The following is a 27442-nucleotide window of genomic DNA, read 5'->3' on the forward strand; positions in this document are numbered from 1 at the left end:
CCCATCAATAAGACAAGTGTGCAGTGAGCGAGCTGATGTGCTGGTGCCACACGGTCATCCTTCAGCCACTGGGAGGAGGGGGATGCAGCTGCAGATTCTCTCCTTTCTCACAGTGTGAAGTCTCTGGCTGCACTACATGTCAGCGGAGGGACGGGGAGAGGATGAGGCTGCAGCTCAGGTTTTCTGTGCACTTCGGAATTACCTGCGGGGTAAAATGGTTTCCCGTCCCCCTTTATTTTGGAGGGTAATCTGCTGGTAGCAGCAACACTACAGACGAGGGTACAACCATCCTGCGGTGCCCTGTGCTCATGTGTGGTACAGGGACTGTGCGCCCACAGGGTAATGTCCTGGTGTAAGAGGAAGATAACGACACAGAAGCAAATCGCCGCCGCTTGTGGTGCAAGACCGAGACGCCGCCGCTTGGGGCTCGGGACGGAGACGCCGCCGCTTGGGGCTCGGGACGGAGACGCCGCCGCTTGGGGGCTCGGGACGGAGACGCCGCCGCTTGGGGGCTCGGGACGGAGACGCCGCCGCTTGGGGGCTCGGGACGGAGACGCCGCCGCTTGGGGGCTCGGGACGGAGACGCCGCCGCTTGGGGGCTCGGGGCGGAGACGCCGCCGCTTGGGGGCTCGGGGCGGAGACGCCGCCGCTTGGGGCTCGGGGCGGAGACGCCGCCGCTTGGGGCTCAGGGCGGAGACGCCGCCGCTTGGGGCTCGGGGCGGAGACGCCGCCGCTTGGGGCTCGGGGCGGAGACGCCGCCGCTTGGGGGCTCGGGGCGGAGACACCGCCGCTTGGGGCGCGGGACAGCGACATCAACATTTTTGTTATGCGACACTGATATTTGGGGCTCTTATAGCACCTCCTGCCAGTGGCGCACCCCCAGTTTTTGCTCTGGATGTGGAGCTGATGAGATATTAGTTTTCGCTCCTCGCCGTTTCTGACTTATAAATCAGATCTGTGAACTCCGTAGACGACGTGATTTTCCATGGAAACTTCTGTGTCTCATAGATTCCTTCAGAGGTTTTCCCGGCTCCCAGTGACCACTCAGCGCAGTTGTTTATGAGCGGATCCTGCCAGGCCGACCGCGGTGCCAAACCACACAGCGTGGACAAACTAACGCCAGCTGTGGATGCCGGAGAGCATGTGTAGTGCTGCCATACGGCGCCCGTTACTGGCTCTGCCATACGGCGCCCGTTACTGGCTCTGCCATACGGCGCCCGTTACTGGCTCTGCCATACGGCGCCCCCGGCTGGCTCTGCCATACGGCGCCCCCGGCTGGCTCTGCCATACGGCGCCCCCGGCTGGCTCTGCCATACGGCGCCCCCGGCTGGCTGTGCCATACGGCGCCCCCGGCTGGCTGTGCCATACGGCGCCCCCGGCTGGCTGTGCCATACGGCGCCCCCGGCTGGCTGTGCCATACGGCGCCCCCGGCTGGCTGTGCCATACGGCGCCCCCGGCTGGCTGTGCCATACGGCGCCCCCGGCTGGCTGTGCCATACGGCGCCCCCGGCTGGCTGTGCCATACGGCGCCCCCGGCTGGCTGTGCCATACGGCGCCCCCGGCTGGCTGTGCCATACGGCGCCCCCGGCTGGCTCTGCCATACGGCGCCCCCGGATGGCTGTGCCATCCTTCAGGTTTCTCGGCAGTGTGCTTATGTGAGGAATTTCAGCATGGATTGTTTGTCTTGCCCTTCTGCCGAGGACATTTACAGACCGGTCGACAATTTATTTTTTTTCTTCCCCTCATGTTTTCTTTCAAAAATGGCGCTACATTTGTCCACAGGTTGTGTGCGGAATTGTAGCTCTTCACTGCAGTATAACCGAGCTGCAATACCAGGGACAACCTGCGGGCAGTGGGGGCGCCGCTTCTGGATTATCGTACATGATGACCTGAAAATTGAGCTGTGAAGGGAGGAAAATGGGTTTTTCCTGTCTCGGATATTTATGACCATCTCCAGAACCCCCCACTTTTTTTTTTTTTTTTTTGGCGGGGGGGGGGGGATGTGGGTCCCCTTATCCTCTTTCACCAGGACAAGTGAATGAAGGGTCGGTGGGTTGCGTTGCATGGCCATGGCCTGTGCTGCTGCCAGTATCAGGAGACCCCCGATCTTGTGATTGCACCGTGGCCGTCCTCGCTCCGTCTGTGTTCATCTGCATGATTTCCTCCGCTACATTTATTAATTTCCTGTCTTTTTTTTTTTTTTCCTTTCTTGTCTTTTTTTTTTTTCCTCTTCGGTAAATCATTATTAACCCTCTCTACCCCTCGCTCCGCTCGAACCTAGCCGTGGCGGGTAAGCACTCTGTGTTTGTGTCTGTGCACGCACCAATTAGTGACACTCTGGCTCGGGAACTTTGGGGGTCATAAGGGAGTCCATTGGGGGGTATATGGTCAAGAATGAGCCTTTATCTAGGAGAATTTTTTTTTTTTTACAAATATACATATAAAAAAAAAAACCCTAAAAGATGCTTTTCCTCCGGAGACCCCCTCCCTCCTCCAGCGGCCCTATATTTTGGTGGCTGTTTCTTAGGGACACTTGGTTCGCTTTTTGTTTACAGTAAACCTGTGACATAGAGGGTTCTGGAGTCAGATGTGGTTAGTAACCGACATGTAACCAACATAAAGAGCCGATCGTGCGCCAAACCGCAGCCGCTCAGCCCGGCCGAGGGGACCACAACTTTCCACCTTCTGCTTTTTTTTTTCCCCCTACATTTTTAGTTTTTCAGATTTTTTACTACTTCCCACTAAACTTACGTACACGAGGCCCAGAGTGTCCTCCCCCCCCCCCCCCCCCCCACCCCCTGCATCACACAACCGATACAGACGTTTTCCTTTCTTATGATTTTTGGGTTTGTTTTTTTATTTTTACTACATTTTTGGACAGAAGAACGTCAGTAAAGGTCGAGGGCAGAGGCCGGGTGACCGCGGTGGAGCTCATAGTTGCTGTTCCAGTTTCTCCTCAATGTGATGGATGAAGCTTCGGAAAATCTTTCTTAGGAATCTTGGGCAATCACCGGCTCCCGGCGTGGAAGCAGACATTTTTTTTTCTAATCTTCTTAATGGTCAGTTAGGGATGGGATCCCCGGCTTCAAGGCACAGGAACGGAAAAATAACAAACTGAGCTGGTTCCCGTCCTCCAGCACTGCGCCTCTCCGATGACTTTGCACCGGCTGCAGCTGTGATGTAATTTTGACAGCGCTGCAGCCAATCACTGAGCTCTGCATCTAGTGCCATCTACATTTACAGAGCAGTCGAGCAACAGGCACTGGAGCAGCGGAGAGAGGCAGCACTCAATTTTATAAATATTCACTGCTTTCCCCGCCCACCCCCTGTGACAGCATCCGTGATTGGTTGCCCTCACACTAGCTGTTTGGGTCCCTGAAGTGGAGTGTATAAATACATAATTGGATAATATGGCGTAGGGTCCATTGTATTTTGATACACAGTGCAAATAACGCACAGCCTCGATCTGTCTGCTTTATCTGCTGTGTATCAAAATACGAGGAACCCCATAATAAGTTTTATTTCTATAGCGCCAACATATTCCGCAGCGCTTTACAATTCAGAGGGGACATGTACAGACAATGAGACAATACAAAATAACCCCATGCAGCTCTTTTTAAAATTTAGTTAAATTAATGGTCTTTAAATTTGCTTGCGGTGTCCCTCCCCTTCCTAATTTTGATACCCAGCCAAGATAAAGCAGGCAGCAGGGGTCTGGTGTTCAGGCTGGGGAGGCCCATGTTTATTGGACCCTCCCCAGCATAAAAATAGCAGCCCGCAGCCACTCCACAATTAGTACATCCATTTTCTGCGCCAATCCTGGTGCTTCCCCGGCTCTTCCTGTTTGCCCTGGTGCTATGGCAAGCAGGGCAGTGTAAGGGGTTAATGACAGCTGTGATTTGCCAAAAAATCACAGCTGTCACCAAGCCGGAGGTTAGCAATGGGAAGGAGTCTGTGACCACACACACGTACACACACGTACACACACACACACACACGTACACACACACGTACACGTACACACACACGTACACACACACACACGTACACACACACACACGTACACACACACACACGTACACACACACACGTACACACACACACACGTACACACACACACACGTACACACACACACACACGTACACACACACACACGTACACACATACACACGTACACACACACACGTACACACACACACGTACACACACACACGTACACACACACGTACACACACACGTACACACACACATATATATATATATATATATATATATATATATATATACACACACACAGACATATATATATATATACACATACACACACACACTACTAATCATGTAAGTAAAAAGAAATTAACACAAAACAGATAAAAATCCATTTTTTTAAAACTACAAAAACATCTACTTTCTCCAATTTATTAACCCCCAAAACAGGGGGTTCTTATTACGTCATCTGACGTAATCCACACTGCAACATTCCACAATGATCTCAGCTCTGCTATATCCTGAGGTCGCAGTGCGTTGTCACATTAGTAAACTCAACCATGCACTGCGGCATCAGTGACACACTGACGGAGCCGCAGCTGTGAGAGCAGTGAGGTCACAGCTGTCTGTTCAAATGCTACTCCAGCTGTGAGCTCAGGAGAACTCTGTGAACTCACCTAAGGTAAACTCAGTGCCTGATTACCTTCTTAGGCTATGTGCACATGTTGAGTATTTGGTTGCAGAAAATCTGCATCTCCTGGCAGAAAAATACACCAAAAACGTGATGGAGTTTTGATGTGTTTTTCTCCCGGGAGATGCAGATTTGGTGTAGCTATATCTGCAACAAAATACTCAAAGTACGCACATAGCCTAACCCATTCATCCGGCCTTGAGCTCAAGGAGTTCACCTGAGGTGACTTCAATAAGTTCACCTGAGCTTACAGCTGGGGTACTGTGGAAATCCCAGCTGTGATCTCAGCTGAACTCATCAAACTCCATGCCGCATTAGGCTATGCGCGTATTTGGTTGCAGATATTTCTGCACAAAATCTGCATCTTCTGGCAGAAAAATGCATCAAAACCACATCACATTTTTGGTATGACTTTCTGATGGGTGATTCAGATTCTTCAACCAAATACTCAACATGCACATATAGCCTAAGCCAGTAATCCGGCAGTGAGTTCACCTCAGGTGAGTTCATAGAGTACACCTGAGGTGAGTTCAGTGAATTCATGGAGTTCACTTACGGTGAACTCACTGACGTCACCGCTCTCACAGCTGTGGCCCCATCAGTGTGTCTCGCAGCCTCCAGCTGTCTGATTTATCTGTGCTGTTTATCAAAATACGGAGGACACTACACCATTTTACGCTCTATTTCGGGGACCCAAACAGCTAGTGTGAGGGAAACCAATCACAGTTGCTGACAGTCTGACTGCAACCAATCACAGACCACGTCACAGAGGGTGGGCGGGGAAAGTGGCAAATATTCATAAGCTTAGTAAGAGATTTAGTGGAGCTGACCCGGAAGCAGTGTGACAGCCTCGCGGAAACTCTGTAAATATTAGGCTATGTGCCCACGGGAGCTTGTACCTGCGGATATATCCGCAGGTTTCCCGCAGCAGCTCCCCGGAATCCGCAGCTATCCATTGCTGCAGGATTCCAGCCAAATATCTGCGGAAAACCTGCGGACATTCATGCGACTTACCTGCGGAAGTCCTGGCCTCTATCTCCATAGTGGAGGGGCTGAACGTCCGCAGGTAATTCCACAGGAATAATTGACATGCAGTTACATGCGGCTGTGGGACATCTGCAGCATATTCCGCAGCCGCACATGCCGCAGCATGGACACAGCACTCCCTATGTCCCATAGGATAACATGGGGAGTGTCTGTGCTTGCTAAAACCTGCGGATTTATCTAAAAAATCCAGATAAATCTGCAGGTTTTCCGCGGGTACATTGTCCCGTGGGCACATAGCCTAACTGTCCTGCCTTAATCCCTATTTTGCTTCCTTTTGCAACCCCCGTAGCCCTTATTAACACCATTTTGTAACACTTTAGTTCGGATACATGGGGTTCGGCATCCGGGGTCCAGTCTGGTCCTGAACCGGACTTTATTTTGTGTTCTTAAAGTCCGGCCTGACCCAAACATCTGCGGTTTCGCCCATCTCTACCAGTCGCCAATTCCAAGGGCTGAACAAGTATTTTGTCCATGCAGTTTCCCTCCAGTTTGTGAATGCACAGCGCCACCTAGTGGTCACAGATTTTTGTATTTTTCCGATGTACCTGTTTTTTTTTTTTTGTTTTGTTTTGTTTTTTCATTACGTCGTATTTGACCTGTTCTTATGTGTCATCCTATCTTTCCAGATTCAGCCGCAGGAAATCAGTCCTCCGCCAACTGCGAACCTGGACCGCACAAACGACAAAGTGTATGAAAATGTGACCGGTTTGGTGAAAGCTGTGATTGAAATGTCCAGTAGGATCCAGCCAGCGCCTCCGGAGGAGTACGTCCCGATGGTGAAGGTGAGGGTGTAATATCTCTGTGACCGGTACGTAGACACTGATACAACATTAGAACGTCTCATGTTATAACGGGCACATCTGCCGCTCCGCAGGGGGTCGGTTTAGCCTTGAGGACGTTATTGGCGACTGTTGACGAAACCATTCCTGTTCTTCCAGCCAGCACTCACCGAGAGGTAAGTGTGAGACCCTCCAGCCCTACTTTTTTTTTTTTTTATTTGGTTTTATTTTTTATTTTTTGTTATTTTTTTTTTAAAAAACGTCTTTAGTCCAGTAGGGTAAAATGGTTGTTGTTTTTTTTTCTTCTTAGATTGAAATGGCGCAGAAGTTGCTGAATTCGGATCTGGCGGAGCTGATCAATAAGATGAAGTTGGCGCAGCAGTACGTGATGACCAGTCTCCAGCAGGAGTACAAGAAGCAGATGCTGACCGCCGCGCACGCACTGGCTGTGGACGCTAAAAATTTACTAGACGTCATTGACCAAGCCCGGCTAAAAATGATCGGACAGACGCGGCCGCACTAAAAACGTCCGTGATCCACACTCGTCATATACCTGTCTGAAGTGTGCTCCTTTTTTTTGGGGGGATTACTTATCGCCTTCCACCAGCGAATCTGGTCACCAGAAGGCGGCGAAACCAGTCCATTGCTGGTGTTACCCTTTTCCCAAAAAAAAACACAAGTTCCCTGCAAGCGTGATGTGTCTGGCCTGCGCCATAGGGACGAAATGGTGGATCCAGATCTCCGAAAAACGCAAGGAGGAAGAGGAGCCCGATGGGGGAAGCCGTGATCCGAGGGGGACCAGAGAGCACACAGCGCCCATGTGGATCCATGATGGCTGCTGCAACTGGAATCTCTTTTGTCGTCTTCAGTTTTTTATTTTATTTTTTTAATTTCTTAACCTTAAGTCGCAATATGCTACAAAGTTATATTTTGGAAACTATCGAGAGACTTGGAAGGAGCGTTCCAGCTTTTCCTTCCATTTTTTATTTTGGATGTGTGTAATTTTTGATTGGAAGCAACGATGATTATTTTTTTTTTTTTAAGACTTTTTCTTTTTTCTGTTGGAGGGGTTTATTTTTATTATTTTTTTTTTTTTTTTTTTAGCCATGTATAAAGCACGCTGCTGAACTGACAGAACATTTGCATAGAGAGATCCAGAGCCATTATATATATCCCATTTTTTTATATTAAAAATATATAATTTATAAATAAATCTTACGGCCGTGCTAACATTTCAGCTCTCACAAATGTCTTGCCTGTTTTTAGAGGTTTTTTGTTTGTTTTTTTATTCAACTTTGGGGCGATTCTTATGTTTTTTTTTTTGTTTTTTTTTAATTACATCACAACCTTTAATGCCCAAATAAATTATGAAACTATTTCTAACTATTTTCATGTAACCCTATTCCCCTGCCTTGGGATGGTCGGGGAATATAAATTATTCTCAGGAAGAATATAAAGACCTTGTACAGATTCATAGAGCGATCACTGACGTGTCCCGGAATCGGCCGCCTCCGCCGCTCGTCTATTTATCAACCATTACAGCAAAATTGGATGGACTCCGAGTCTGTGGATGACGCTCCACGTATAGACATCAGCCTGTTATTAAAGGATTGGAATATAATGATACTGGAGTCTCTCGTGAATGAGTTTAGCCGATGACCAAGTTTTTCTTTATAAGTGTAATATGATGTACACTACGGTGTACAGAAAAGGGGCCGTGGCTACGTGGATTTGTAAAATATTGTATTTCTTCGTCGCTCTATTGGGAGACCCAGACAATTGGGTGTATAGCTACTGCCTCCGGAGGCCACACAAAGTATTACACTTAAAGTGTAAGGCCCCTCCCCTTCTGCCTATACACCCCCCGTGGGATCACGGCTGCTCAGTTTTCATGCTTTGTGCGAAGGAGGTCAGACATCCACGCATAGCTCCACTGTTTTTAGTCAGCAGCAGCTGCTGACTATGTCGGTTGGAAGAAAAGTGGGCCCATATAGGGCCCCCAGCATGCTCCCTTCTCACCCCACTTTCTGTCGGCGGTGTTTGTAAGGTTGAGGTACCCATTGCGGGTACGGAGGCTGGAGCCCACATGCTGCTTTCCTTCCCCATCCCCCTCAGGGCTCTGGGTGAAGTGGGATCTTACAGGTCTCCAGGCACTGAGACCGGGCTCCATCCACAGACCCAGAGAACCTGCTGGATATGGAGCTGAGTATCGTCAGGGACAGGCCCTGCTACATTAAGGTACTCTGTGTCCCCGGGCAAGCGCGCACACACACACCAGCATTGCTGGGAGTGTTAGTGCGCCGGGGACAACAGCGCGGAGCGCTTGTGCTTTTATTCACTGCAGCTTAGCTGAGTGAATTTATGTATTAGGAACTGCCGCGCCGGCCGCTGCTGGGTGTTTTACACTGTGGCGCGGCTGGGACTTGTGGTGCGCCGGGGACTTCCGCGCTGGCCGTGCATAGGACGGCCGCGCTTATTACTCGAGTCCCCGGCTTTGCGGCCTAGTTTTCGTTTCGTTCCCGCCCCCAGCCCTGCCAGTCAGGGGAGGGGCGGGACGCTGTACAGAAAGTCAGCGCCGAGAGCTGGAGTCTGCTTTGCATTCTCCAGCCCCCTCACTGGACACAGTGGGACGCCAGTTTCCCGCTCTTGTCTGGGGCACGCCCACGGCCCGCCCCTCTTCACAGGACGCCGGCGGCCATTCCTGCATGCAGTCCGAGCTGGAGAAGGGAGACAAGCTCTGGGCAACCAGTCACAGGATTCTGGCGACCACACACCCGCCTTTGTGCGGGCGGTAAGCAGCACCTGAAGTGCTGACCCCACTAATGCCGAAGTGGTCATTTGTACTTTATGCTTGTATGCTATACACTGCACTGTACGGTCGCTATTCTTGGATATATACCCTCCTAGATGGCTAGACAAGAGCAGCAAAAAGCAAGGGTGCTAAGGCACAAGCTTTCTATGCTGCGTGTATTGCATGTGCTGAAGTGTTCATTTGTACTTTATGCTTGTATGCTATACATTGCACTGTACGGTCGCTATTCTTGGCTATATACTATCCTTGATGGCTAGACAACAGCAGCAAAAAAGCAAGGGTGCCAAGGCACAGGCTTTCTACGCTGCTTGTACTGCATGTGCTGAAGTGTTCATTTGTACTTTATGCTTGTATGCTATACATTGCACTGTACGGTCGCTATTCTTGGCTATATACTATCCTAGATGGCTAGACAACAGCAGCAAAAAAGTAAGGGTGCCAAGGCACAGGCTTTCTATGCTGCTTGTACTGCATGTGATACCGTTCCACCGGCAGGTTCCACTGACCCCCATTGTGTGCAATGCTCCCCTGTAGCACTCGCTCAGCCGGGGTCTCTGCTAGAGGTGGCCAAAGGAACCACCTGTGAACCCTGTCCAGGGAAAGGGACGGAGTGGCAGTTTCGGCTGATAGATTGTCTGTGACTATGACTAACATCTTAGAGACTTTGCAGTCCAGACAGACCATGGGCAATGTTGATTCAATGCTCCCGGGCCACCCTCATTTGGAACAAATCAGTGCTCCGGGGAGGTCCCATGCATCCCAGGGTGAAGGCTCTGACACGGACAACAGTCCCAGACAGCCTAAGCGAGCTCGCTGGGAGCGGCACTCGGCTTCATCACTGGTCAGGGTCCCAGCAGGAGGACTCTAATGATGAGGCAGACGTAGCTGATCAGGACTCTGATCCTGAGACCGCTCTCAAGCCGGATACACCGGATGGTGACGCCATGGTGAATGATCTTATAGCGTCCATCAATGGAATGTTGGATATTTCTCCCTCAGCTCCTCCGGTGGAGGAGTCAGCTTCACAGCAAGAGAAATTCCATTTCAGTATCTCAAGCGTAAATTGAGTACTTTTCTGGCCACTCTGACTTCAGAGAGGCAGTTCAGAAACACCACGCTTATCCAGATAAGCGTTTCTCCAAACGTATTAAGGATACAAGTTATCCCTTTCCACCTGACGTGGTCAAGAGCTGGACCCAGTGTCCAAAGGTGGATCCTCCAATCTCCAGGCTGGCGACTAGATCCATAGTTGCAGTGGAAGATGGGGCTTCCCTTAAAGATGCCACTGACACAGATGGAGCTCTGGTTGAAATCCATCTATGAAACTATCGGCGCGTCGTTTGCTCCAGCATTCGCAGCCGTATGGGCACTACAAATTAGTTCAGCTGGTCTGGCGCAGATTGACATCGTCACACGTACATCTGTTCCGCAAGTAGCGTCCTTAACCTCTCAAATGTCTGCATTTGCGTCTTACGCTATTAATGCTGTCCTGGACTCTACGAGCAGTACGGTAGGGGCGTCCGCCAACTCCGTGGTTGTACGCAGAGCCTTGGGGTTAAGGGAATGGAGGCAGATGCTGCTTCCAAAAAAGTGCTTAATTGCCATTTTCTGTGACAGACTGTTTCGTGAGAGATTAGATGAAATCGTTAAACAGTCCAAGTCTAAGGATTCTTCCTTACCCCAGCCCAAACCTAACAAACCCCAACAGAGGAGGGGACAGTCGAGGTTTCGGTCCTTTCGAGGCTCGGGCAGGGCCCAATTGTCCTCGTCTAAAAGGACTCAAAAGGTTCAGAGGAGCTCAGATTCTTGGCGGGCTCAGTCACGCCCAAAGAAGGCAGCCGGAGGAACCGCTACCAAGGCAGCTTCCTCATGACTGTCGGCCTCCTCTCTCCGCATCCTCGGTCGGTGGCAGGCTCGCCCGCTTTGGGGACATTTAGCTGCCACAGGTCAAAGACCGTTGGGTGAGAGACATTCTGTCTCAAGAGTACAGGATCGAGTTCAGTTCTCGTCCTCCGACCCGATTCTTCAGAACTGCTCCACCTCCCGACCGAGCCGGTGCTCGTCTGCAGGCGGGTGCTCTCTAAAGGCAGAAGGAGTGGTGATCTCTGTTCCTCTCCAGGACCAAGGTCACGGTTTTTACTCCAATTTGTTTGTGGTGCCACAAAAGGGACGGGTCTTTCCGTCCTGTTCTGGACCTAAAAAACTGCTCAACAAGCATGTGAAGACCAGGCGGTTCCGGATGGAATCCCTCCGCTCAGTCATCGCCTCAATGTCTCAAGAAGAGTTCCTAGCATCAATGGACATGCTCCAGAGCACCAGCGTTTCTACGCTTCGTTATAGGAAACGAACACCTTTAGTTCGTAGCCCTGCCTTTCGGTCTGGCGACAGCCCCACGGGTCTTCACCAAGGTTATGGCTGCAGTAGTAGCAGTCCTGCGCTCTCAGGGTCACTCTGTGATCCCTTGCTTGGACGATCTACTCGTCAAGGCACCCTCTCAAGAGGCATGCCAACACAGCCTGATCGTTGCGCTGGAGACTCTCCAGAGTTTCGGGTAGATCATCAACTTTTCAAAGTCAATTCTGACCCCGACCCAATCGCTAACATATCTTGGCATAGGGTTTCATACTCTATCAGCGATAGTGAAACTTCCGCTGGGCAAACAGCGTTCACTTCAGACAGGGGTGCAATCTCTCCGTCAAGGCCAGTCGCACCCCTTGAGACGCCTCATGCACTTCCTAGAGAAGATGGTAGCAGCATTAGAGGCAGTCCCTTTCGCGCAGTTTCTTCTGCGTCCACTACAAGGGGACATTCTCCGCCAATGGGACGGGGAGTCGACGTCCCCTCGACAGGGACGTTTCTCTTTCTCAGGCGGCCAAGGAGTCTCTTCGGTGGTGGCTTCTTCCCACCTCATTGTCTTCAGGGTGGGGAGCAATTTTTCTCCTCCACAGGGCTCAAGGTACGTGGACTCAGCAGGAGTCCACCCTTCAGATCAATGTTCTGGAAATCAGAGCAGTGTATTTTGCCCTACGAGCCTTCCAGCAGTGGCTGGAAGGCAAGCAGATCCGAATTCAGGCGGACAACCCCACAGCGGTGGCATACATCAACCACCAAGGGGGGACACGCAGTCGGCAAGCCTTCCAGGAAGTCCGGCGGTTTCTGACGTGGGGGGAAGACACGGCATCCACCATATCCGCAGTTCACATCCCGGGCGTAGAAAACTGGGAAGCAGACTTCCTCAGTCGCCAGGGTATGGACGCAGGGGAATGGTCTCTTCACCCGGATGCGTTTCAGGAGATCTGTCGCCGCTGGGGGATGACGGACGTCGACCTAATGGCGTCCCGGCACAACAACAAGGTCCCAGCTTTCACGGCACGGTCTCACGATCACAGAGCTCTGGCGGCGGACGCCTTAGTTCAAGATTGGTCGCAGTTCCGGCTCCCTTATGTGTTCCCACCTCTGGCGCTGTTGCCCAGAGTGCTACGCAAGATCAGGTCCGACTGCCGCCGCGCCATCCTCGTCGCTCCAGACTGGCCGAGGAGGTCGTGGTTCCCGGATATGTGGCATCTCACGGTAGGACAACCGTGGGCACTACCAGACCGGCCAGACTTGCTGTCTCAAGGGCCGTTTTTCCATCTGAATTCTGCGGCCCTGAACCTGACTGTGTGGCCATTGAGTCCTGGATCCTAGCGTCTTCAGGATTATCTCAAGAGGTCATTGCCTCCATGGGATAGGCTAGGAAAGCAAGCTCTACCAAGATCTACCACAGGACGTGGAAGATATTCTTAGCTTGGTGCTCGGCTCAGGACGTTTCTCCCTGGCCATTGGCATTGACTACTTTCCTTTCCTTCCTGCAATCCAGGTTGGAAAAAGGTTGGTCGCTCGGCTCCCTTAAGGGACAAGTCTCTGCGCTCTCTGTGTCTTTTCAGAAGCGCCTGGCCAGACTCCAACAGGTACGCACGTTCCTGCAAGGGGTTTGTCAGATCGTCCCTCCTTACAAGCAGCCGTTAGAGCCCTGGGATCTGAACAGGGTTCTAATAGCTCTCCAGAAGCCGCTTTTCGAGCCTATGAGGGATGTTTCCCTTTCTCGCCTTTCACGGACAGTGGCCTTTTCTAGTGGCGGTCACGTCTCCTCGGAGAGTGGCCAAGCTAGCAGCGCTGTGTTGCAAATCTCCCTTCCTGGTGTTTTCACCAGGACAAGGTGGTTCTGCGCCCGATTCAGGAGTTCTCCCTAAGGTGGTATCCCCCTGTCATCTCAATCGGGATATCTCCTTACCGTCTTGTCATCCAGTTCATCAATGTGATCGGGATTTGCTTTTGTTGGATCTGGTGAGAGCTCTCAGAACCTACTTTTCTCGCACGGCGCTCCGGCGCCGCTCGGAGGCACTCTTGTCCTTGTCGCTGGTCAGCGTAAGGGGTTGCAAGCTTCCAAATCCACCCTGACTCGGTGGATCAACGAACCAGTTCTTGAAGTCTACCGTTCTGCGGGGCTTCCGGTTCCCTCAGGGCTGAAGGCCCATTTTGCCAGAGCCGTGGGTGCGTCCCGGGCATTACGGCACCAGGCTTCGGCCCAGCAGGTGTGCCAGGCGGCTACCTGGTCGAGTCTGCACGCTTTTACCAAGCATTATCAGGTGCATACCTATGCTTCGGCGGACGCCAGCCTAGGTAGAAGAGTCCTGCAGGCGGCGGTTGCCCCCATGTAGGAAAAGGCCATTTTACGGCCTATCACGAGGTATTATTTTACCCACCCAGGGATTGCTTTTGGACATCCCAATTGTCTGGGTCTCCCAATAGAGTGACGAAGAAGAAGGGAATTTTGTTTACTTACCGTAAATTCCTTTTCTTCTAGCTCTAATTGGGAGACCCAGCACCCGCCCCTGTTTTTTTTTTTTTGGGGTATACATGTTAGTCATGTTGAATGGTTTCAGTTCTCCGATATTCCTTCGGATTGAATTTGCTTAAACCAGTTTATTGGCTTTCCTCCTTCTTGCTTTTGCACTAAAACTGAGCAGCCGTGATCCCACGGGGGGTGTATAGGCAGAAGGGGAGGGGCCTTACACTTTAAGTGTAATACTTTGTGTGGCCTCCGGAGGCAGTAGCTATACACCCAATTGTCTGGGTCTCCCAATTAGAGCTAGAAGAAAAGGAATTTACGGTAAGTAAACAAAATTCCCTTCTTTTTAGTAAAAACATGCACCAGTTTAGGGGTTATCCCTCAAAGAAAGTAGATATCAATCAGTAGATCTTGGAATAATAATTTCCACGACTGGATGTGTTTAAAAAAAATGTTCCTGTGCTGAGATAATCTTATATATGTGTCCCTGCTGTGTACTGTGTAATGGCCGTGTCTGACCGTACAGGGACAAGGTCTGATCATACTAAATCTCCTGGTCGAGAACAGCAAGTGTCACTGATAAGAGAGTACACAGACACCCAGCAGCTGCTTCTTTTTTTTCACCTCTAAAATTTTTCCTGCCTGTTTTATCACAGGAGTGAGAGTTTGTACATCTCCAGTTCAGAGCTGCCCATAAATCAAGACTGATGTAGGATCTCTAGCGGCCACTGAGTTCATATCATTTTATTTATGATGATTGATTGAAAATAAGTATTTGATCCCCTGCAGATTTTGCAAGTTTTCCCACCTACAAAGAATGGAGAGGTCTGTATTTTTTATCGTAGGTAGCTTCAATTGTGATAGAATCCAAAAAAAAAATCCAGAAAATATTATTGTATGATTTATTTTATAAATAATTGATTTGCATTTTATTACATGAAATAAGTATTTGATACAATAGAAAAGCAGAACTTAATATTTGGTAGAAACCTTTATTTGCAGTTACAGAGGTCGGATGTTTCCGGTAGTTCTTGACCAGGTTTGGACTCACTGCAGCAGGAATTTCACCCCACTCCTCCATACAAATCTTCTCCAGATGTTTCAGGTCACTCCTCCATACAAATCTTCTCTAGATCTTTCAGGTCACTCCTCCATACAGATCTCCAAATCTTTCAGGTCACTTCTCCAGACAGATCTTTCAGGTCACTGCTCCATACAGATTTTCTACAGATCTTTCAGGTCTCTCCTCCATACAGATCTTTCAGGTCTCTCCTCCATACAGATCTTTCAGGTCTCTCCTCCATACAGATCTTTCAGGTCTCTCCTCCATACAGATCTTTCAGGTCTCTCCTCCATACAGATCTTCTCCAGATCTTTCAGGTCTCTCCTCCATACAGATCTTCTCCAGATCTTTTAGGTCACTCCTCCATACAGATCTTCTCCAGATCTTTCAGGTCACTCCTCCATACAGATCTTCTCCAGATCTTTTAGGTCACTCCTCCATACAGATCTTCTCCAGATCTTTCAGGTCACTCCTCCATACAGATCTTCTCCAGATCTTTCAGGTCACTCCTCCATACAGATCTTCTCCAGATCTTTCAGGTCACTCCTCCATACAGATCTTCTCCAGATCTTTCAGGTCACTCCTCCATACAGATCTTCTCCAGATCTTTCAGGTCACTCCTCCATACAGATCTTCTCCAGATCTTTCAGGTCACTCCTCCATACAGATCTTCTCCAGATCTTTCAGGTCACTCCTCCAAAGATTTTCTCTTGGGTTCCGGCCTGGAAACTGGCTAGGCCACTCCAGGACCTTGAAATGCTTCTTATGGAGCTGCTCCTTAGTGGCCCTGGCTGTGTTTCGTGTCATTGTGATGCTAGAAGACCCAGCCACAATCCATCTTCAATGTTCTTACTGAGGGAAGGAGATTGTTGGCCAAAATCTCGCAATATATGTCCTCATCCATCCTCCCTTCAATACAGTGCAGTCGTCCTGTCCCCTTTGCAGAAAATCACCCTTAAAGTATGATGTTTCAACCCCCATGATTCACGGTTGGGACGGTGTTCTTGGGGTTGTACTCATCCATCCTCCTCCAAACACAGCGAGTGGAGCGGATACCAAAAAGTTCTCTTTTTGCCTCATCTGACCCCATGACCTTCTCCCATGCCTCCTCTAGATCATCCAGATGGTCAATGGCGAATTTCGAACAAACCTGGCCATGTGCTGGTGTGAGCAGGGGGACCTTGCCTGACCTGCAGGATTTTAATCTATGACTGCGTAATGCGTTACTAAATGCAATCTTTGAGACTGCCGTCCCAGTTCTCTTCAGGTCATTGACCTGGTCCTCCTGTGTAGTTCTGGGCTGATTCCTGACCTTGCCCAGAATTATCCAAACCCCATTAGGCGACATTTTGCATGGAGCCCCAGACCGAGTAAGATTGACAGTCATCTTGTGTTTCTTCCATTTTCTAATAATTGTGCCAACAGTTGTTGCCTTCTCACCAAGCTGCTGGCCTATTGTACTGTAACCCATCCCTGCATTGTGTGGGTCTACAATTTTGTTCCTAGTCCTTTAGACAGTGCTTTGGTCTTGGTCATGGTGGAGAGGTTGGAGTGTGATTGAGTGTGTGGACATGTGTCTCTTATAGCGGTAACGAGGTCAAACAGATGCAATTAATACAGGTAATGAGCGCAGAGTAGAAGGTTCTTAAAGAAGAAATAATAGGTCTGTGAGAGCGAATTTTTGCTGGTTGGTCGGTGATTAAATAATGCAAATTAATTATTTAAAAATTCTACCATGGGATTTTCTGGATTTTTTTTATTGTCACAGTTGACATTACATATAATAAAAATTTCCTCTACATTCTTTCTAGATGGGAAAACTTGCAAAACTGGCAACGTATCAAACAGTTATTTTCCTATATATACTACACCACACAGGACACATCCTCCATATCAGGGATCTCATACTCAGCTGAGTATAAGGGCCTCCCATAGAAAAAAAATTATTTGGGGGGCCGCGTTCTTTGCTGGAGAAATTAACATTTGTAGTGATACCTTTTTGTTTTCTTTTTTTTCTATACACTTTTTGGATCACCTTTTTTGAACAGTTTGCTTCTTTATTATAACAAATTCAATCTCTCATTTTCTCTCTCTCTCTCTCTCGCTATCTATCTATATATATATAATAATTTTAATGGTAAGTCATGGTTTTATGTTGAATTTTTTTTCATTTTGTCCTCTTGTAATATTTTACAGTTTGCTCCATATAGTGATTTTGCCTAACATTTTGTAATAATGTGTCCATCCTTGTCCCCAACCTGTAATAATGTCCCCATCTTTGTCCCCATCCTGTAGAAATGTGTTCATCCTTGTCCCCATCCTGTAGTAATGTGCCCATCCTTGTCCCCATCTTGTAGCAATGTGCCCATACTTGTCCCCGTCCTGTAGCAATGTGCCCATCCTTGTCCCCGTCCTGTAGCAATGTGCCCATCCTTGTCCCCGTCCTGTAGCAATGTGCCCATCCTTGTCCCCGTCCTGTAGCAATGTGCCCATCCTTGTCCCCGTCCTGTAGCAATGTGCCCATCCTTGTCCCCGTCCTGTAGCAATGTGCCCATCCTTGTCCTCGCCCGGTAGCAATGTGCCCATCCTTGTCCTCGCCCGGTAGCAATGTGCCCATCCTTGTCCTCGCCCGATAGCAATGTGCCCATCCTTGTCCCCGTCCTGTAGCAATGTGCCCATCCTTGTCCCCGTCCTGTAGCAATGTGCCCATCCTTGTCCCCGTCCTGTAGTAATGTGCCCATCCTTGTCCCCGTCCTGTAGCAATGTGCCCATTCTTGTCCCCGTCCTGTAGCAATGTGCCCATCCTTGTCCCAGTCTTGTAGCAATGTGCCCATCCTTGTCCCCGTCCCGTAGCAATGTGCCCATCCTTGTCCCCGTCCCGTAGCAATGTGCCCATCCTTGTCCCCGTCCCGTAGCAATGTGCCCATCCTTGTCCCCGTCCTGTAGCAATGTGCCCATCCTTGTCCTCACCCGGTAGTAATGTGCCCATCCTTGTCCCCATCCTGTAGTAATGTGCCCATACTTGTCCCCGTCCTGTAGTAATGTGCCCATACTTGTCCCCGTCCTGTAGTAATGTGCCCATACTTGTCCCCGTCCTGTAGTAATGTGCCCATCCTTTTCCCCGTCCTGTAGTAATGTGCCCATCCTTGTCCCCGTCCTGTAGTAATGTGCCCATCCTTGTCCCCGTCCTGTAGTAATGTGCCCATCCTTCTCCCCGTCCTGTAGTAATGTGCCCATAATGTGTCTCCGTCCTGTAGCAATGTGCCCATACTTGTCCCCATCCTGTAGCAATGTGCCCATCCTTGTCCCCGTCCTGTAGTAATGTGCCCATCCTTGTCCCCGTCCTGTAGCAATGTGCCCATTCTTGTCCCCGTCCTGTAGCAATGTGCCCATCCTTGTCCCAGTCTTGTAGCAATGTGCCCATCCTTGTCCCCGTCCCGTAGCAATGTGCCCATCCTTGTCCCCGTCCCGTAGCAATGTGCCCATCCTTGTCCCCGTCCTGTAGCAATGTGCCCATCCTTGTCCCCGTCCTGTAGCAATGTGCCCATCCTTGTCCCCGTCCTGTAGCAATGTGCCCATCCTTGTCCTCACCCGGTAGTAATGTGCCCATCCTTGTCCCCATCCTGTAGTAATGTGCCCATACTTGTCCCCGTCCTGTAGTAATGTGCCCATACTTGTCCCCGTCCTGTAGTAATGTGCCCATACTTGTCCCCGTCCTGTAGTAATGTGCCCATCCTTGTCCCCGTCCTGTAGTAATGTGCCCATCCTTGTCCCCGTCCTGTAGTAATGTGCCCATCCTTGTCCCCGTCCTGTAGCAATGTGCCCATCCTTGTCCTCACCCGGTAGTAATGTGCCCATCCTTGTCCCCATCCTGTAGTAATGTGCCCATACTTGTCCCCGTCCTGTAGTAATGTGCCCATACTTGTCCCCGTCCTGTAGTAATGTGCCCATACTTGTCCCCGTCCTGTAGTAATGTGCCCATCCTTGTCCCCGTCCTGTAGTAATGTGCCCATCCTTGTCCCCGTCCTGTAGTAATGTGCCCATCCTTCTCCCCGTCCTGTAGTAATGTGCCCATAATGTGTCTCCGTCCTGTAGCAATGTGCCCATACTTGTCCCCATCCTGTAGTAATGTGCCCATCCTTCTCCCCGTCCTGTAGTAATGTGCCCATCCCTGTCCCCATCCTGTAGTAATGTGCCCATCCCTGTCCCCATCCTGTAGTAATGTGCCCATCCTTGTCCCCATCCTGTAGTAATGTGCCCATCCTTGTCCCCATCCTGTAGTAATGTGCCCATCCTTGTCCCCATCCTGTAGTAATGTGCCCATCCTTGTCCCCATCCTGTAGTAATGTGCCCATCCTTGTCCCCATCCCGTAGTAATGTGCCCATCCTTGTCCCCGTCCCGTAGCAATGTGCCCATCCTTGTCCCCGTGCCGTAGTAATGTGCCCATCCTTGTCCCCATCCTGTAGTAATGTGCCCATCCTTGTCCCCATCCTGTAGTAATGTGCCCATCCTTGTCCCCGTCCCGTAGCAATGTGCCCATCCTTGTCCCCGTGCCGTAGCAATGTGCCCATCCTTGTCCCCATGCCGTAGTAATGTGAGCATTCTGGTCCTCTTCTTTTAGTAATGTCCTATCCTGTGGTTATACAGTTAGGTCCAGAAATATTTGGCCAGTGACACAATTTTCGCGAGTTGGGCTCTGCATGCCACCACATTGGATTTGAAATGAAACCTCTACAACAGAATTCAAGTCATGCAAATGAATTAGGCATTCGAGAAAAAGCTAGAGTATCTCCGTAGTCGGCAGGATCCTGCCGACTACGGAGATACTCTAGCTTTTTCTCGAATGCCTAACAGAATTCAAGTGCAGATTGTAACGTTTAATTTGAAGGTTTGAACAAAAATATCTGATAGAAATTGTAGGAATTGTCACATTTCTTTACAAACACTCCACATTTTAGGAGGTCAAAAGTAATTGGACAAATAAACCAAACCCAAAAAAAAAAATGTATTTTCAATATTTTGTTGCGAATCCTTTGGAGGCAATCACTGCCTTAAGTCTGGAACCCATGGACATCACCAAACGCTGGGCTTCCTCCTTCTTAATGCTTTGCCCGGCCTTTACAGCCGCAGCCTTCAGGTCTTGCTTGTTTGTGGGTCTTTCCGTCTTAAGTCTGGATTTGAGCAAGTGAAATGCATGCTCAATTGGGTTAAGATCTGGTGATTGACTTGGCCATTGCAGAATGTTCCACTTTTTTGCACTCATGAACTCCTGGGTAGCTTTAGCTGTATGCTTGGGGTCATTGTCCATCTGTACTATGAAGCGCCGTCCGATCAACTTTGCGGCATTTGGCTGAATCTGGGCTGAAAGTATATCCCGGTACACTTCAGAATTCATCCGGCTACTCTTGTCTGCTGTTATGTCATCAATAAACACAAGTGACCCAGTGCCATTGAAAGCCATGCATGCCCATGCCATCACGTTGCCTCCACCATGTGTTACAGAGGATGTGGTGTGCCTTGGATCATGTGCCGTTCCCTTTCTTCTCCAAACTTTTTTCTTCCCATCATTCTGGTACAGGTTGATCTTTGTCTCATCTGTCCATAGAATACTTTTCCAGAACTGAGCTGGCTTCATGAGGTGTTTTTCAGCAAATGTAACTCTGGCCTGTCTATTTTTGGAATTGATGAATGGTTTGCATCTAGATGTGAACCCTTTGTATTTACTTTCATGGAGTCTTCTCTTTACTGTTGACTTAGAGACAGATACACCTACTTCACTGAGAGTGTTCTGGACTTCAGTTGATGTTGTGAACGGGTTCTTCTTCACCAAAGAAAGTATGCGGCGATCATCCACCACTGTTGTCATCCGTGGACGCCCAGGCCTTTTTGAGTTCCCAAGCTCACCAGTCAATTCCTTTTTTCTCAGAATGTACCCGACTGTTGATTTTGCTACTCCAAGCATGTCTGCTATCTCTCTGATGGATTTTTTCTTTTTTTTCAGCCTCAGGATGTTCTGCTTCATCTCAATTGAGAGTTCCTTAGACCGCATGTTGTCTGGTCACAGCAACAGCTTCCAAATGCAAAACCACACACCTGTAATCAACCCCAGACCTTTTAACTACTTCATTGATTACAGGTTAATGAGGGAGACGCCTTCAGAGTTAATTGCAGCCCTTAGAGTCCCTTGTCCAATTACTTTTGGTCCCTTGAAAAAGACGAGGCTATGCATTACAGAGCTATGATTCCTAAGCCCTTTCTCTGATTTGGATGTGAAAACTCTCATATTGCAGCTGGGAGTGTGCACTTTCAGCCCATATTATATATATAATTGTATTTCTGAACATGTTTTTGTAAACAGCTAAAATAACAAAACTTGTGTCACTGTCCAAATATTTCTGGACCTAACTGTATCTCCTAATAAGCCTTAGTTCACATACAAGAGAGATTCCTCTCACCTGTCCTCCGCTCCCTTGGTGTCCTCTTACCTGCTTCTTGCAGCCCACAGGCCTCCAGATCCTGTGACAATCGCAGTTTGTGCAGGGGGCCGCCGCCGACTGTGCTTTACTACAGGTGAATGATTTCTGGCGATACGCAGATAAGCTCTCTTCACATCTTTACCAATGGTAGCCGCTGGCCAATCAGAGGCTAGCCACTGACAACCTACACTCACATGCGGCTTCTCTACCAAACTTGGCAGTTCCTTCAATCTCTCGATCCATTTGCCTTTTTTTCCCTTGTATCTTCCAAACCCATTTCCCCCATCAGAGCCGTCTATTGACTTTTGTCTTATCTCTCCAAATCACCCATTCCTAATCTTCTCTCCACTCTTCATACTTTTTTATAAACTCGAGCCGACAATTCTTAATATGATATTGAAGTCGCGGCTTCTTCACCTTTTTTCGGGCCACCATTCCAGACTTGTGTAACGCGCGTCGCTCGGTGCTTGCATGGTCGTCTGTGATGTCACTATTATGAAGCAGATGAGCCGCCTCCACTGCCGGGTGTCTCCAGAACTGACGACCTTGTGATTAGCGACTTGCTGACTCTAATATTTTGCCTGGACGTCACCTCTTGGCTTTTGAATTGACATCATTTCTGTCATGGCCTCACATGATGCAGATGGCAATTTTTTTGGGCTGAGAGACCACTATCGATGAGTATGGGCCTCTTTTCTTGCGAAATCTTCATGGCATTTGTAGATTCAAACCAGTGACCTTTCACTTGGAAATCAATCTATTAATCACGTTGGGCTATTAGGGAATGTGAGAACAGGTTGTAATTTGTAACATACAGAAAGATTTATTTTTTCCACCACCAGGAGCAAAACAGTAACAATGCAGAGACATGACAATAATTTGCATAACTAATGGACATTTAGCATACCATAGGTCATATGTACACGTCTGTATGAGATGCTAAGATGATTGAGCGTGGGATGACCTTCATTTTAAAAGACAAAGCTGTAGCGAATGGAATGAATGGGTCATCATCAGTCAGGATTTGTCCCAGAAGCTGATATCTTGGGAATGGCAGAAGTCTGGAGAAATCCAGGTCCGCGCTGGGAATATTCAGTCTTTATTGAAATATGATGTATTTGTCAAGAAAGGTGTGAATTTTTTTTTCCCTCAAAAAAAAAAAAAATGTTCAGAACTGGTCATCAGCAATTGTAGAAACCTCAGATGAAAAGATCTAGAAAATACTGAAGCAGCAAATTGGAGTGTGGGAGGAAACCGGAGAACCCGGAGGAAACCCACGCAAACACGGGGAGAACATACAAACTCCTTGCAGATGGTGTCCTTGGTGGGATTTGAACCCAGGACCTTAGCGCTGCAAGACTACAGTGCTAACCACTGAGCCACCACAAGACTGCAGTGCTAACCACTGAGCCACCACAAGACTGCAGTGCTAACCACTGAGCCACCACAAGACTGCAGTGCTAACCACTGAGCCACCACAAGACTGCAGTGCTAACCACTGAGCCACCGTGCTGACCATATATGAACAGGTGCCATGAACTGAAAATTCTCACACATGTCAGCGGTAGAGGACAATATTGCGATCGGAGCTTGCAGGGTCCACATTTCTGGTGTAAGATCTTGCGTGTGACATGAAGGGTATAACTTATAGTAATTGAGCTGAAGAAGGGAGACATTAAAAATGTTGGCCCAGATTCATCCATTGTTGGGGGTTTTGGCATTTTTTTGTGTTGTATTTGTTGCTGTTTTTGCACCATATTCTTGAATTTCACGCAGATTCAAAAAAATGGTCTTTATTTTCACCTTTAACCAACCTTCCAACTTTTTTATAGCAAAAAGTCTCACATTTTTTTAAAAAAAAAAATTAAGTATATTTGAATGAAGAAAGTTTAGGCTTTTTGCAAAATTGCAAATGATTAATTGGTGGGCGAGGGGGAACGACATCTGGAACATTGACATCCCCACTCACAAGTGCAAACTTTAAAAAAAAAAAAAAATTAAAAATAAGAAAATAAACAAGACATACGCCAAAAAAGTGAGAAAACATTGATGGATCAGTTCCTTGTAGAGCTGCAGCGCCCCCATTATACTATTGTATACCTGCAACCACCAGTAGAGGGAGCTCAGCAATTTGTATATAAAAGGAGCTACTTATACTGTAAGCTCCCTCTAGTGGTCAACATCTATAATGGCATATATCGATATGAAAAAAGCGTGTGGTTCAGAAAACGGAGTCCAACCCCCAATAACTGGTCAGAAATAAATCCTATTGTATTATTAATAATATACATTATTATAAATCCTTATGTGGTATTCATTGGTTAGTCACGGTAACGTTCTGCCCATAAGGACTTGTTCACACTTTGCAAAGAGTAAATGTATTACACTAATCCTGATTTTGCTTTACAAAATGATACAAAATTCTGATGGAATCTTCCACATGTAAATGCAACTTTGCATTGCAGGGATCCAGCAGTCAGACCCCATACAATCAGCAAGGTAGCCCCTTATCTGATATATAGAGCAGATTTTTTTTTTTTTTTAGGAAGGAGCTACATATTCTTGGCCTAGTTCTCCTCTGTTTTCTTTTAAACTTTAATAGGGGCACTTTTTTGGGGTATAAAACAAACAAATTAATGGTGGATACCAAATTTGAGCAGATTGCTGGGCACCTAGACTGAGGTGCATTACCCCAAATATACTACGCTCAAGACTTTAGATAGTTGGCCATTGTCTGATTTTTGAAATCACTCAGTCCACCTTTTACGCAGTTCTTGGAGGATAAACTGAAAAGGTTCGAATATTGCTAACCCTACATGCTGAAGTCATGACAGTCATTCTTTAACATAAGGCTTTCAATTGATGAGTCTATGGGCTCAAATGGAGAATTGGTGGGGGCCGTAAGTACCAGGTTCAAATCCCACATGATGGTGCTCTGCGGTGCTGGATGTTGATCTCCCTAAGGTCAACCATCCTTACCTATGTAGTCTTCTACTAGGCATTGCTCCCACTAGCCAGTTTCCTACTCCACACTGATGAGAGGCAAATACCCCGAAACAGCTGTCTGTGGATGGATACCATGTTTGGCATAGGTGGTCTCCTTGACTAGAAACTGCCCTTCCCGGGGTTGTTCCTTCCCGGTGAAAGACCTGGCTAGTTTCCTGCCAGCGTTGAGAAACATGTGATGGTGTCTCCGCGGTTTCCTTGTTTTGCATATTTCCCAGGGGGCATTGCTCTAGAATCACTGCGTTGAGAAACACGTGATGGTGCTCCGCGGTACTGGATGTTGACCTCCCTAAGGTCAACCATCCTTACCTATGTAACCAGCCGAGAGATGGACTGCGTTTCCCCTTGATGGTTGATGCAAGCTATGGCCATAGTTGTCTGATCAGATGATTACATGGTACCACCGAGAGATGAAAGGCATTTTCTTATGGCACATTTTACTGCCAAGACCTACTTTAGGTTGGAGGAACCTGATTTCTCCTCTTGTCCAACAACCCTGGACCAGGAGATCTCCCCATCCATGAAAATTACCTGCAATATCTGATTTGTCTGAGAGTCTGCTCTGGACAGATTTTTCATCTTTAACCTCCACAGGAGAGACTGAAGCTAGTTTCACACTTGTGTTGGGCGAAATCCACTGGGTCCGTTGCTGCGTCGATTTGACGCATTCGTTATTTTTGTGGTGTCAACGGATCCGTTAGCTGATTCCTGTGAAATAACGGACCGTTGCTTCCGTTTGGCGTCCGTCTAACGGAATCAGTCGGCTCTTTTTTTTTTTCTTTTCATTCTGGGCATGCGCAGTAGAAATTTGCGGAATCCAGCAGCAGATTCCGTTAAGCACTTAGCAACGGAATCCGCTACCATAGGGAACCATTATAAATTTTAACGGAACCAACGGAATCCGTTGGTTGGCATCATTTTGCCGAAAGCATTTAACGTTACATTCTGCGGCGGAAGCAACGGAGCGTCTGCCAACGGAAGCAACGCAGGCACTTTTGGCACAATCCGTCATCAATGCAAGTCTATGGGAAACAGCGGAATAAGTTAACGGATTCCATTGTTTCCCAAGACAGCGGATTGCGCCAAAAAAAAACCAAAACAAACAAACAACGCAAGTGTGAAAGTACCCTAAGTTGTCATTGAAGAGAAAGCTTTCCCTCCAAATGCCCACAGTCATTTAACAGAATCAGAAGTTCCTGGTGTGAATGTGAACATATCCCTGCTGGAATACAGGAGGTTAGGTTCCAATCATCGATATAGCCTAAAGGCCGCTTTACACACGTTAGCGATGTGACACGCCCAGATCGTTGCTACGATTTGCAGAGATCGCCCATAGGTCGTTTTGTAGCGGTCACACGTACCCATCTCACAAACTACGCTACATCGTTCAGCGATATATTGTTTGACCAAGGCGGTCATGTGGACACAGTCATACATCATTCTTCCCAACAATTCCGGCAACGACAGAGGCGTATAATTGTCCATAGCATACACCCTGGCGTCGTGGCACTAATCAGAGTGGAGGAGGCGTGGAGCATTGCTTGTAAAGTCACGCCCGCGTTGCTGATGACTGATGCATTAACGATGTTCGTCGTTGGCAGGGTGTCAAACATAGCAATACGTCTGCTGCGTTCGCAACGAAGAACAATATTTTGAAAATGAACGTTGTGTCAACAATCAACGATTTGCTAGTTTTGCGATCGTTCGGAGTCACTTGTAGGCGTCACACGCAACGACGCCGCTAACGACGACGGAAGTGCATCACGAAAACCGTCACACCAACGACATATCGTCAGAGAAATCGTAGCATGTAACGGGGCCTTAAGAGTCGCGGGTTGGGTTGTCTTGACACTTTGTAGAACACCTTCCCCTTTTTCTCCTCTTGGAGACAGCATCACTGGTTCAGAGTCCAGAGGTCTCAAGAAGATCTGTACACTCTAAATAAAATTGGAGATACATATCTTAAAGTGAGATGCCAACCCAAGTTTCCATAGTTATTTCTGATTTGCTCAATGCATAACTGATCTGCTTACAATCAAAAAGTTGTCTATGTATCACCAAGACGTCCTTCTGTTGTAGGTGAGCCGTCACTTCCCCTATAGTCTTTGCAAAGACCTGAGGAGCCATTCACAACTCAAAGCCAAGGGTGTTGAACTTGAAATACCTGATCTTTCCTTTTATAACTACTCAGTAACTTTTGCTCCTTCACATAAATCAGTGTCAATATACACTTTCTTTAATTCCAGGACTACCATATAGTTGTCTGGAAATAGAACTTTTATGGCCAACTTTATGTATTCCTTTTCGAAAGGCTGGACCTTTAGGAATTTCGTCATACTCTTCAGATTGATTTTATGGATGTTGCAACCGGTTCCTTTACCAAAAAGTAGAAACCTTCCCCTTCTTCCAACACCTGAACCTCTACTAGGACAATGTCTAGGACCTCCGCCTCCAGCCTGTTAATTCTGAGCAGCTATTACTACTAAAGTCTGGGGAAACCGCTAAGAATTCCAACCTTAGGCCAGACTTCGCTATACAGTCATGGCCAAAAGTTTTGAGAATGACACCAAAATTATATTTTCACATGATCTGTTCCCTCTGGTTTTTAATTGTGTTTGTCTGATGTTTACATCACATACAGAAATATAATTGCAATCATTATGAAACCAAAAAGTTCTATTGACAGAATGAGTTAATGCAGCAAGTGAATATTTGCAGTGTTGACCCTTCTTCTTCAGGACCTCTGCAA

General features: G+C 48.1%; 1 protein-coding gene across 11 annotated transcripts in view; it reads left to right on the forward strand.

Moving 5' to 3' along the window:
* Positions 1-8128, forward strand: part of PTK2 (protein tyrosine kinase 2) — a 184458-nt gene extending 176330 nt beyond the window's left edge. For all 11 annotated transcript variants that reach the window (XM_075352830.1, XM_075352832.1, XM_075352825.1 and 8 more), the window contains 3 exons: positions 6352-6507; positions 6600-6680; positions 6815-8128. In XM_075352830.1, coding sequence (XP_075208945.1) covers positions 6352-6507; positions 6600-6680; positions 6815-7027 — 450 coding nt within the window. In that variant the 3' untranslated portion in view covers positions 7028-8128. The remainder of the gene's footprint in view (positions 1-6351; positions 6508-6599; positions 6681-6814) is intronic.
* Positions 8129-27442: the final 19314 nt, after the last annotated feature.

Source organism: Anomaloglossus baeobatrachus, chromosome 6 (genome assembly GCF_048569485.1).
Source record: "Anomaloglossus baeobatrachus isolate aAnoBae1 chromosome 6, aAnoBae1.hap1, whole genome shotgun sequence".
NCBI classification, from domain to species: Eukaryota; Metazoa; Chordata; class Amphibia; order Anura; family Aromobatidae; genus Anomaloglossus; species Anomaloglossus baeobatrachus.